Source organism: Labrus mixtus, chromosome 13 (assembly GCF_963584025.1).
Source record: "Labrus mixtus chromosome 13, fLabMix1.1, whole genome shotgun sequence".
Classification (NCBI taxonomy): domain Eukaryota; kingdom Metazoa; phylum Chordata; class Actinopteri; order Labriformes; family Labridae; genus Labrus; species Labrus mixtus.
This window is the reverse complement of record NC_083624.1, coordinates 24,435,127-24,447,354: the sequence shown is the minus strand read 5'-3', so window position 1 is coordinate 24,447,354 and position 12,228 is coordinate 24,435,127. Positions and strand designations below refer to the sequence as shown.

Sequence of the window (12,228 nt, the reverse complement as noted above, 5' to 3'; positions counted from 1 at the left end):
CTAATAAATTTTTAATTTTCCTTTTCATTACAACAGAACAAACACCTCCATCAACACCTCTCTTTACCGCCATAAACAAGAACTGAAGAGTAACCGAGGGTTATGTTTAGGGTTGTAGTGAGAAAACTGAAAATAAACATTCTGATAAACATTTCCATAGTCAATGTAAATAGTTTATTTGAACATATTCATTGAAAATCTCAAATCACCTAGTTAAAGAAAAGCTTGTTATTTTGTAATAAGCACAAAGTGCCTGAATGACATTTCAGGTGAACGTAAAAAGAAAACATGCCAGTATTACCCAGTAAGACAAAAGTCACTGTTACAGACGGTGCGGTTGAGACAGAAGAGATGACTGGCAGCACGTGCTTCAGTGGAGATGATTACTGGAGGGTGTGTCAGTACGCCTCTCATCCAGCTGATCACAGGTTAACCAATAGAAACGTGTTAAATCAGAATTAAGGTGTGCTATTACAGAGTTCCGCTGTGACCACGTTCCATGTTTTTTCGTAACTGGCTTTGACACTTTATGACACACCTGCATTCAGATTCAGTGACCTGCTGCGACCTGCATGACAGTGAGATGATCTGATTTAAAACACACAGCTGGAGAAGATTCTGGCTGCATTTGGCTTAATTAAATATACAATAAAAAAATGGAAACAAAACTATAAGTTAAAATAACATTCAAGTTGTATAGCACAAGGCAATGAAAACTTTAGTTTAAACAATATGTACAATATTAACCATCTGGTAATGTGAGTGAAGTAAAAAAAAAAACAGTTTGTAGCAAAATATCTGTACATTTAGGAAAATTGGTTTTGTGTACTTTGTTTTGCTATTTTTCATGACGATGACGACACAGATGGAAACATGAGCTTCAAGGAATCCTTTCAGTGGTTAAATACTATACATTAAAATTACAATGAAGAGAGAAGACACAGACACCTGCAGCTTAATTAATATGTGAAAACAAAACGACAGAGATGAAATGTTTAGTTCTATCCAGTTGTGACAATGAGATCCTCAGGTAGGTTTAGAATTGTTTGCAAAGGTGTTACATTTGTTAGAAATGTATTCTATTCTGCAAAAGGCTAACATGCGGTGCTGCTACAGAAGTACATCATTTCAAATGGACGGTAGATTTAGACTTGAGAAGGCAACTTTCTTTTCAGGATTAGGAGCTACAGACTTTACTGTAACCTTTTATATACAATTCACATTTGACTGTAATGTTTAGAAACGGATCACTTTGGATGTCTTTTCTGTTCAGCTTTCATCTTCCCCTTACACTTTCTTTAATACAAATATAAAGTTTTTATTCTTTTCTGTCTTCTTGCCTGATAATCAGCCCTTTCAGTAAAAGTTGAAGCCTCATGAGATGTAACAACAACAACAACAAAAAAAAGGTGCAGTTTGAGCACATCTGTATGAACCATGAATGGAAAAGAGCATCGGAATGTACCGAACACCACACGGTGTGAAACCCCAACACTGACGGATGTATTATGCAGCTAAAGGGAACACGTCCCATTACATTCTACGTTATATATCCGAGGAAGCATGTCTTCACGCGGCTCTTAAGGCCACTGCAAGTCCAGTTAGACACATCTTACAAATTAAAGCCAGGTCAACTCGTATTGCTCAGAGTGGGAGTATAAAAACAGTCATCAGACAGAGTAACGTTAAAACCACAAAAAAATATGTTCAGGCACTTATCTTGTCCAAGGTTTGTCAATCAGCCTTTCAGACACTTTAAATTCAGTCCCATACGTGTCTCAGTCCTTCAACATCTCAGCTGCTTCTGAACCACAGACATGGAATAACGTGTATTCTTATGTAATATATTTACATACTCTATGGCTGCTACAACTTTCACTTATCGTCCTTCATTCTGCATCCAACCTCCGCTCCATCCTTCCTTTGTTGCTACACGCCCTCTCCATCCTTCACCCCCCCCCCCCCCCCCCATCTCCAGCACATGCTCCGCTTCCCCTCATCACACGACCACTTCGCCGTTGTTCCCCGGCCGCAGGTTCTGATCATCAAAGCGTCTCCTGACACTCCTACGCACAGCGTCGGCTCGCCTGTAAGGCTGATTCCTCAGATCTGTGAGGGAAGAAGACATTGGATTGGGGTTGGATGAGGGGTGGGGGGTGGGGGGGGGGTAAAAGATCTGTCAGTCAGCTTCGTCATGGCATTTTGATGAGCCGACATGCTCAGAGTGCTGGCAGCCTGTCTGTCAAAGCAGCGTGAGATCCACACAGAAAGAAAAAACCTCGCAGGTCAGCTGTCTCTGGTTGTTACAACTGAGACAGGCCGCGGGGGTTTTGACTTAAGAAGCCTCTGCCAGAAATCTAGAAAGCCTTCCATGCATCTTGTAAAACCAGGATGCATCTCCCCCTTACAACAGGAGAGGATAAACTACTAGAAATAGAGATTTGACTAATCATCAGACATTCAAATTTGAAGGTGGTGAAGGTGATAAAAAGAAGAGGAGGAGGAAACAGAAGAGAGGACAGTCTAAACAGGATAGAGGTAATAAAGAGATGCTTGCCAGGTTTGGGACACATCCAGAACTACAGGGGTGCTACTGGAGGAGTTCCTTACCCTCGAGTGGACATTGGGAAATTTAGTAATATTATTCTTCTTTAGGGCTAGATGAAGAGAAGACAAAATGGAGGTTAAAACTGCAGGAGGAGGAGGTTGAACATGTCAGCCTTAGATACACACTGGCTTGCACTGCAGGAGCGAAGCAGAGTGGCAGCAGGCTGCATGAGGGAGGAAGGCTCTAGTCGGGTAAGGGCATGAGAGAGGACAGAGCAGCAGGGTGTTAAACTGGTTCAACTGGCAGAGAGGAGAATCAAAGCTTCTGTAGAGCTTTGCATGTAAAGCTTCTGTACGGTTTTTGTTTTTTGTGTTATTACTTCAGTTTGCTTTGCAGAGCGGCTACCAGCAGCACAGAAGAAAAGCCTGTATTCAAGTCCAGTGCAGAGCAACTGAGAACTGAAATAAACAAGTATGATTCCAGCACACAGCAGCATTGTGTCTTTCAACAGCATCTTCTCCAAAAACCAAACAAAGCATGCAAGCAGCCAGGGAAACACTGGTAACAGATGAAGTGGCACAAACAAGAGTGAATCCAGCACCAGAGCCTGGTTGCATGTTAGAAAACACACACACACACACACACACACACACACACACACACACACACACACACATGCATGCATGCAGCTGCAGACATGCACAGCTGTAAAGTTCATGATTGATTATATGTGGACACAATGGAGACCATGAAATGTCATTTGACAGAGACCTGTCAGCAGGAGCAAGCACAGCATATAGACCAAGTGGGAGAGCAGGGGTGCATTGTGGGAAGGCAGCAGGCATTAGGCATTTAACATGCAAGAAGCAGCTGTGAAAATGAACAAACTTTTATATTTAAACAAAACGGTGATGGAAAGACACAAAGCAAGTTGTAATGCCACAGAAATGAACACAATGATGATGTTAGTTATTCCATGTAGATGATGACACAACTGTAATTCAAAAGACTAAACATGTGACATAAATATGTGACATGTTTGGTGCTGATCAACCTGGATCTTTAAATTCTACTCATAGATATGATTGTATTCTATATGTCACCACTAGATGGCAGTTTAACTTTGCTGTTACTTGATGAGTAAACACCAGTTGGACTCTCCTGTCAGAACAGATGAAGTGTGACCTTGGAGACGGTTTCCTCTGTGACATTATGGTTTGCCATGGCGGATGAAAAATAATGATGATAAATGAGGGTGTCACACTTCATGCAGGTGTGCAGAGAAAACCATTACCCCAACACCAAGTCATGCTCAGGAAGTGAGGGGGAAAAACCACACAAACACACAAAAACATCTGTGTGTGTGTGTGTGTGTGTGTGTGTGTGTGTGTGTGTGTGTGTGTGTGTGTGTGTGTGTGTGTGTGTGTGTGTGTGTGTGTGTGTGTGTGTGTGTGTGTGTGTGTCTCAGGGTCCAAAGTGTGAGGTTTGAGTGTGTCGGTTAAGAGAGGAGGAGTGTGAGGAGAACATGCAGAGGAAGGAGGAGAAGAAGAGAGAATGTTTTGTTCCAGCGACCTGAGAGCAGAGAGACAGTTCTACAAGCTTAGTAATGGTACTCGTCATTGAGGGCGGGCTCGCAGAAGAACCGAGAGCCGCGCTTGGCTGTGCGGGCGGTAAACGGCACGGTCTTCAGCACTGCATTGAAACAACACAACAAGGACAACAGCCAGGACAAAGACAAGACAGAGACAATTTAAGAAAAGCAGACTCCTACAGGGGTTAAGCACTGGTTAGCACTAAGCAAATACCCAACAACAGGACCAGGAGGGGCCAGGGCGGGGGCGGGACTAACACATTTATTAACCTTGAACTTTTTTTACTAGTTTTTATATAAACTCTTTCTGGTTGTGAGTCAGAAAACAGAACAGTTGTTTAAGAGATCTGAGTGAAAAACTCTCCTTGAAATATGAATGTATATGATAAAAATACATACAATTAATATATAGTGATGTATTGTTAAAACTAATGTATTAACATGTAAGTAGCATATTACTCTTAAAGTTCTATTGTAATTTAAAACAAAACATTATAATCTATAAAAATGCATTGTATCAGATGATCATGTTTCTGGTGCTTCATCGAGTTTAGCACGTTCATTCCTGACTAGAAGAGTAAAACTACCCTTCATCAGTTCTTCTGTATACGGCCAGCTAAAGTGACACGACATAGCATTAATATGTTTGAGTTTAGAAGGACTGTCTTCATAACATGCAGCCGTTTGTCCAGCAGAGAGCACTGTCATGTTTAATCTTCATCAGTTCAACTTTCCAAAGAAAGAAACCCCTCAGAGATCCACAGCAATGTTTGTTTCTAATAATGAATAACCGGCAGGTATATAGTCACTGGATTTTCTAAATATCAAAAGTACCAGTCTCAAACTGAAGTACAATATTTGATTAGAATGTGATGAAAAGTGTGTTCCTCTTAATGTTCTTCTGTACAGCATTTGTTCCACTAGTGGCTCTCTTCATAACCCTTTAACAATGTTAAATGTTAATTGTTAAATGTTAACAAATGATTTATTTATTTTATTTGCTATTCAAAGCCCGGCCTGCCCGTCTATGAACAAATATTGTTATAAAGCAAAAGACAAAGCAGATAAGATCAGCACTGATCGTCAGACGTCATTGGCTTAGCTGAACTGTCAGGTCATGTTTGTACTTGTTGGGTTAAACCTCCAGTGCTCAAACATCTGACAGTTGATTTTTAAAAAGAGCTGAAGTCATTGTGTTAGTTGGTTTAGAATCCCCTTTGTTAATGACTGAATGTACAGCACCAAAGAGGATCTTCATGCACAGCGCCCTGCATGTGTGTGTGTGTGTGTGAACACAGGATGGGATGACGTTACCCGTGATGATGTCCTCAATGGCTCCATCTTTGCCTTCGTAGACATGCCGGCTGTCTTTCACCTGTTTCTTCCTGAGCTCCTGGATCAGCTCTTGCTGCTGCCGCTTGTTCTTATGAGATGGAGACTGAGAAGGACACACACACACACACACACACACACACACACACACACACACACACACACACACACACACACACACACACACCCAATACCCACATTTAAAAATCTATCAAGAAGTCATGAGTATTATCGACAATTCTGGGAACATTCTACCACCTGCCGTTTCCTTCAGCTCACTTATTTTAGCTCCACACAAAACTCATCTCAGAAAGTTAGTGGCTGTTGGAGTTAATTTAACCATGAAGAAAATCTAACTGCTGATCCTCACTCGATGTGATGTGGCTCAGCCAAGTGTTTGACTGCAGAACTAAATATGACAACACCCTGGGCGAGCTTAACTAATCCTGTGATCAGCAGTCAGGAGGAAAAACTGACTAACCTTCTGTTTGTCATGAACCTCCGGGGTCTCCTGCCCTAGAAAGCAGGATGGGGGAGGTCAAGGTTTGAGGAGATGAGGGAGAAGAGAAGTCTTACCTTCTGGTCTTCCTCCATCAAGGCCTCTTGTTCTAGAAGTTTCTCCATCAGGATCTGCTCCTGTCTCTTTCTCTGCTCGTTGTCCTCTTCCGCTTGCTGAGGAGGAGGAGGAGATCACATGACATTAAAGTCTTTTCTGATGTGATTCTATTTTTAGTGTCATAACATTTAGTGTCTGAAGTCATTGACATGGTTCAGAGGTGTTAGGAAGAAAAAAAGATGCATGTAAAGGAGCTGAAATAAAGCAGCCAGGGTAACAGCTGTTTAACTCTGATGTGTGTTTGTAAAACACTCGAGTGTTAGTTTTAGTATAAAAAAAGGAAAAACAAACAATGCTATAGTGAAAGCAGCAGGATGAGTATTGATGTAAAGCCCACAGACACACAATGCCCAAGTTCATTTCAAACCATCTTAGCATCCTCACACTGATCCTCCCCTGATGCTATTGTGACTTAAAGTGAGAAATAATAGCACAGCAGTGAGCGTGTTAGACTTCTGTAACATGCTTCTCATCTCTGCTTGATGTAAACACATTGTGGCTAAAGTGGCAGCTAGAGACATCAGAGTCTTCTACAAACTTGAGTCGGTCAACTGTGTTGAGGAAATTATTAAGACTTGACTTCACACAATAAGACTCAGTTGACTCAGATGGCTTACGTTGATGAAAGTTTATACATCAGATGAATACTCATGAGGAGACATGATTCAACATCACACTTCTGTACTCGTGTCTTGCTCAATCACACCTGCAGAACTTTTTGAAAGAAATCGCATATATCCTAAAAGACATTATCATTATCAGGGTCACATTGACCCACCTAGACTAAACTGTGACGTCTATAACACTGGAGCAGACAATAAGTCTACCAAACATCCAGCAGATATCAGGAAGAACAGCTGACACTCTCTAAGCAGTACTTGGTGTTCTAATAACAACTGAAGTCTGTCAGGTCTGACTGACATTAGAGAACAGTGAATAAACATAATGACATCTGTACATTATAATCTAAATAACTACAGAAATTCCACCACAAACTGCGGTTAATGTAAGTTTTGGTAGGGACACATTTAAGTGAAATTAGAGATTAGAGGTTGTACTTTTACAGGTACTTTATTAGTGTGTAGTTCATCCAGCTGGCCATGTGTTTCTTGTGAATTTAACAGAGACTGTTTCACTCACCCTGTAAGCCTTCACAAATCTTACAAACACAGGGAAGAAGACAGAGGGCGGAGTCGTTTTGGCGTTCTCCCCGAAGAACTTCACCGCCTCATCAAAGGCGTCCTTTCAAAAACAGGACAGAGACATTTGAGATCATACAAATCAGACCACCTTATACAAAGACTTCCCACACAAAGTGATGTGTGATCATGTTACCTGTGCGATCTTGGCATCATCCTGCAGCTTCTTCAGCTTGCTCTCGTTGTGTGCGATGAACTCTTTGAGCATGGTGTTGTGGCCGTGCATGCTGTACTCTCTCCTCGTCAGCTCCATGCCTCTGTTCAGCTCCCTCACATCCAGCAGGACGTTCTCCAACGACACTGTGAACACCACCACATGTATGAGTGCTCATGCTAGCCCCCCAAGATGGACTCTGAGGGGTCACAAAAGAACGCTGTAAAGAAAACTCCACTCACCTGCTGCAGCTTTCTCCACGTAGTGCAGCTCGTTGTAGAAGAGAGCGACTTGGGCGTATTTCTCCTTCACTACGTTGGCTATGTAGTGTAACAACGTCAGCTTTCGGTCTGTTGACTTGGTATCAAGAAGCTGTGCAGAGATAGAGAGGGGAAAAGTTTATAAAACACTTTTAAAGAAAGGTAGAAAGCTTTTTATTTTTATTTTTAAAGATTTATTTTTGGGCTTTTTGTGCCTTTAATGGAGAAATAGGACAGTGGGTAGAGTCAAGCCGCCCGCTTGAAGGACTACAGCCTCCATACATGGGGCGTGCACACTAACCACTGCGCCACGGGTCCTGCAAGTGAAGTCCCCTCCTGAGGGTCTGGGGGCTGCTGCTGCAGGACCCGGCCAAAGAAGATAAAAATAATAGCTTTGCCTCTCCCTCCATCCTCCCCGCCAATCAAATCAAACGCTCAAACCAAACCCTAAACCCCGGCTGCAGTCAACTACCGCTAAGACATCATCATTACACAAACTCTCACCTCTCACACCACAACATTGTTCAACATCAACATATTCAACACATACCATACACACTGCTCAACTCCTCAACTCTCTTCCACCACTCAAGTCCCCTTTACTAAGCACCTTCTCTCCCTCCCCTTCTCTCTCTCGCTTTTTTCACTTCTTGTATCCTTTCTTCGGTATTTCATATAGTTTTGTAATGTATTTGCTGATTGTAGTCTGATGTGTGTCTATTGATGTCTTTGTTTTATTTTTTATTTTATTTTCTTTACTGTATTTTGGAGTCGTTGTCCTGACCTTTTCTGCTTGTTTTATTGTGCCTCATTTGTTATGTATATGTCACCAGTTTGTCACTCTATTGCACCTAATAAAAAAAAAAAAATATTTTTTTAAAAACACTGCGCCACCAGCGCCCCGTAGAAAGCTTTTTTTTGACAGAGAGAGGCGACTTACCAGGTCTAAACTCTGCAGTTTGAATCCGTACACTGCTCCCCTTTTGCTGCTGTTCATGTAGTTTCCAAGTGCCAAGATGATCTGATGAACAAGACGAACAGGAATGTCAAAATGGAAACCGGGTAATAGTTTTACTTCATTGTTCACCCCTGACACAAATGATTAACTTACCTCTAGGATTTTCTTTAGTTTCTGTGATGATTTGATGGACACAGATGCTGCGATCACTGCATGAAGTTGCTGAGGATTAAAAAAAGGAGACGAGATGAGAAAGTGTCACATTACACAAACAGGAAACAGTCCTACAGTTTGCACAGTTGCCATGTCCAATATATCGAGAAGCTGTTTCTCACCGGTGTCAACATCTGCACGCTCTCATAGAAGTTCCCGATGAAGGCCATGATGGTCATCTTCTGCATCAGCCGCTCGATTTTACTGAACTGCATCATGAAGCGGTCCTCGTCCGTCAGGCTCTCCAGAGGCTTGCGCTCCTTCTCGAACTGCCGCAGGACTTTAATCTCGTTCTCCGTGGGCTGGAAACGCATCAGACACTCCACAAAGTCCACAGGCAGAGTGCGCAGATCAAATCTGAAAGGATGCAGAAAGTACAAAACAAAGTTCACTGAATACAAAAAAGACAGAACGTTTAAAGAACAACATGCAGAGGAAGCACGTCAGAGGACCAAATATGGATTTCTTTGAATGTTTCAGATTGAAGTGGCTTACATCTGAATGGCCCTGCAGATCTCCTCAGGAGTTTTTCCCACTTTCCTCAGTGTGATGGCCAGGTTCTTCGCTCGGTTGGAGTCCAGTAGCGTCACCTTGTTGGGACCCTTCTGAATGACCTTCTGCTTGCCCATGTTGAGGTCGATTGCAGGACCCTGAGCTTTGGTCTTAAACATCTCCTCAAACTCATCCACGTTTAGGTCCTTTAAGACGGCATCAGGGGCTCGGTTAGTGTTCTGTTTTCATAGAATTGAGGCAGGGGGAATGCACTTAATAGTTGCTAACTCACCTCCAGTATCCTCTCATCATCGATCTCATTGAAGACAGTCCCGTTGATCTGGTTTGGTTTCAGGGCCACCCAGTTAAAGACGGGCAATCTGAACTTTGTCTTGATGGGTTTCTTGATCTTAACAGCTGCACAGGACACAGAAAAGTTAGCACGGTGTCCTTGTCTACTAACAGAGTGTACACACACACACACACACACACACACACACACACACACACACACACACACACATGCAGGTGAAAGGGTAGACAGGTAGCTGGGACTGGTGGCACACATGGATATGACCTCTTCAAATATACAATCCTACTTCAAGTTGGTCACATTTTTGATTGACCTCCTTCCTTCCACTTTAAAGAAAACAAAAAAGATGCTCAGTCATACTTCAAGCAGATTGAAGCCTGTTAGCGTCTGCCAGGAGATTAAGCCAATGGGGTATTCCTGCACAGTAAGCTGTACATAAGGGGAGGATTTCCTGCCTGGCCCTGTGACAAACTGTTTATCGGGCTGATTTGGGCTATCCGTGACCACGCTGGCCGATTCACTGCAGCTGCAACATGAAGGCGGCGCCATGTTCTGCTGCACAGATGTCAGCAGGTACACATAGATAAGGTCACAGTGGGAAAGGTAAACAGCATTCCTGCTCTGCATGAAGTTATCACTTTGGAGCCTGACGTGCCACAGCAGGTCACTCTCAATATGCGACTAATACCTTGAGATGTGGTGATGCATTACATGCAAGACATACACACAAGTTTAAAGGGAAACCATACAGAGGTTTGAAATTTGGTATTTTATAATTTTCCAAAGCCAATTTTTACAGACGTCTTAATGTCAGAAGACAGAAGGCATGATAATGATTATGAATGATCTTCTAGGAGACTTGATCGACACAAATGTTTACATGGAACAGTTTTCTCTGAAAGTGACATTTTCAAAACGTGGTTGAAACACAGGGAAAAGTGAGGGGGGACAAAACACCAAACTTGACAAGCAGAACCTACAGAAAAGTTTGATGGGTCCCTCTGGTTGGCAGAAAAAGAAAGAATTAAAAGATAAATGATTAAGAAGTTGTCAGAGTTAGTGAGAAAAGCATACACATGCACATCTCAAACACACATGTTACAGTAACGCAGCTCAGGATGATAGATCAACACTCAATTTAGCAATGCCGCATTTCCCTATTTAAGATTTCATAATCTTTAGATGGCTGCTCTAAAGGTTTAGTGTTCACATGCATACATTCATATAACCAAAATTGTTTAGAAACAAGTTAAACTGTCCTTAAAGTAACATAAATATACAGTTTTTTAGCAGTTGAGTTTAGTTCTTAAAAAAACAGAACTTTAACTTTTTAATTTCGCATGCTATAGGCCTTTGTCGATAGTTTTTAATCAGGGCCTTTCCTGCTCTTTAAATTAAATTAATAAAAAGGAAGTCACTTTTTTTTTCCACCATCCAATCCAAATTTAGACTGACTGTTTTGTGACACACAGCATGGCCATTCACATTCAAAATGCTAAACACAACATGCATGCAGCTAACCCTCATGCTGTGAGGCTTCTGCTGTGAAGCAGCTGCAGAAAGTATTTTGAACAAAGCCAGAGTTAAGCCGAGAAGTTTAGGAACACCACGGTCATCAGACATTGTTTTGCCAAAAAAAATAATGCTATTCTGAAAATACATAAACTGTTCTAGCAATTATAGGATCCTTTTACATCAGAAATCCCTTTATTTACAAACAAACAAACAAAGTAACCTCAATGTTTTTTCCATTCAATGAACTTACCTGCTAACCCAGAGTTCATGATGACAGTCGGCGTTCCACAGCCTGGCAGTGGGGGTGCCATAGGAGGAGGCGGGGGAGGCATATGTGCTGAGATATCTGGCCCTGGGGGAGGAGGCGGCGGTGGGGGAGGAGGGGGTGGTGGTGGGGGAGCTGCTGCGGCAGGAATGGCCAAAGATGGTCCATTTAACACTGTGAGTGGAGACATAGAATGTGGATTTAATTCACAGGTTCCATATCTGTACATCTCTAATACTGATGATTAGAAAGTGAAGCTATTTTAATGTTGTCTTAATTTAAAGTTTCTTAAATCAGGTTGTGATTTTTCTTGTATTTCAGTTTATATGCTGATAACAGATTAATGATAAACCTACATGTGTGGTTCTCTGGCAGTGGTGGAGGTGGGGGAGGAGGTGGTGGGGGAGCAGCGGTCCCCGCTATGCCTCCCACATGATTTGGACCAAAGGCTGCACTGATTCCTCCAATCACAGTGCCCCCTGAGCCCTCCACACTGGGCGGTGGCGAGGGCAGGATGGAAATGTCTCCGTCTCCCTTCTTGTGGATCTTGATGGTGCCTTGTCTCTCAAGCTCGTGGATCTTCTTCTCCAGGTTGCTCTGTCGCTGGATGGCCTCGTCTTTCTCCTTCAACATCAGCCGCAGTGAGTGCACCTGCGAGCTGGTGTCTTTGTAGACTTCCTGAGTGGGGGAGGGACAGAAACAAGGAGATAAGATCTATGAAAATCCAAGAGGAATTAACACTTCCCAAAGAAAAGCTTCAGAAAAAATAATC

At 42.4% G+C, this 12,228-nt stretch overlaps 1 protein-coding gene across 6 annotated transcripts in view; it reads right to left on the bottom strand.

Moving 5' to 3' along the window:
* Positions 1-160: 160 nt before the first annotated feature.
* Positions 161-12,228, bottom strand: part of fmnl2a (formin-like 2a) — a 51,530-nt gene continuing 39,462 nt past the window's right edge. The window contains exons 14-28 of one of the 6 annotated variants that reach the window (XM_061054318.1): positions 11,813-12,134; positions 11,442-11,630; positions 10,657-10,677; positions 9,656-9,780; positions 9,367-9,569; positions 8,994-9,228; positions 8,812-8,880; positions 8,641-8,721; positions 7,683-7,812; positions 7,423-7,586; positions 7,228-7,329; positions 6,048-6,143; positions 5,454-5,577; positions 2,558-2,657; positions 161-2,109 (exon numbers count right to left, since the gene is read on the bottom strand). In XM_061054318.1, the coding sequence (XP_060910301.1) occupies position 2,109; positions 2,558-2,657; positions 5,454-5,577; positions 6,048-6,143; positions 7,228-7,329; positions 7,423-7,586; positions 7,683-7,812; positions 8,641-8,721; positions 8,812-8,880; positions 8,994-9,228; positions 9,367-9,569; positions 9,656-9,780; positions 10,657-10,677; positions 11,442-11,630; positions 11,813-12,134 (1,962 nt within the window). In that variant the 3' untranslated portion in view covers positions 161-2,108. Of the gene's footprint in view, positions 2,110-2,557; positions 2,658-4,120; positions 4,241-5,453; positions 5,578-6,047; positions 6,144-7,227; positions 7,330-7,422; positions 7,587-7,682; positions 7,813-8,640; positions 8,722-8,811; positions 8,881-8,993; positions 9,229-9,366; positions 9,570-9,655; positions 9,781-10,656; positions 10,678-11,441; positions 11,631-11,812; positions 12,135-12,228 lie in introns of all 6 variants that reach the window. The other 5 variants (XM_061054319.1, XM_061054321.1, XM_061054317.1 and 2 more) reach the window with 5 other exon arrangements.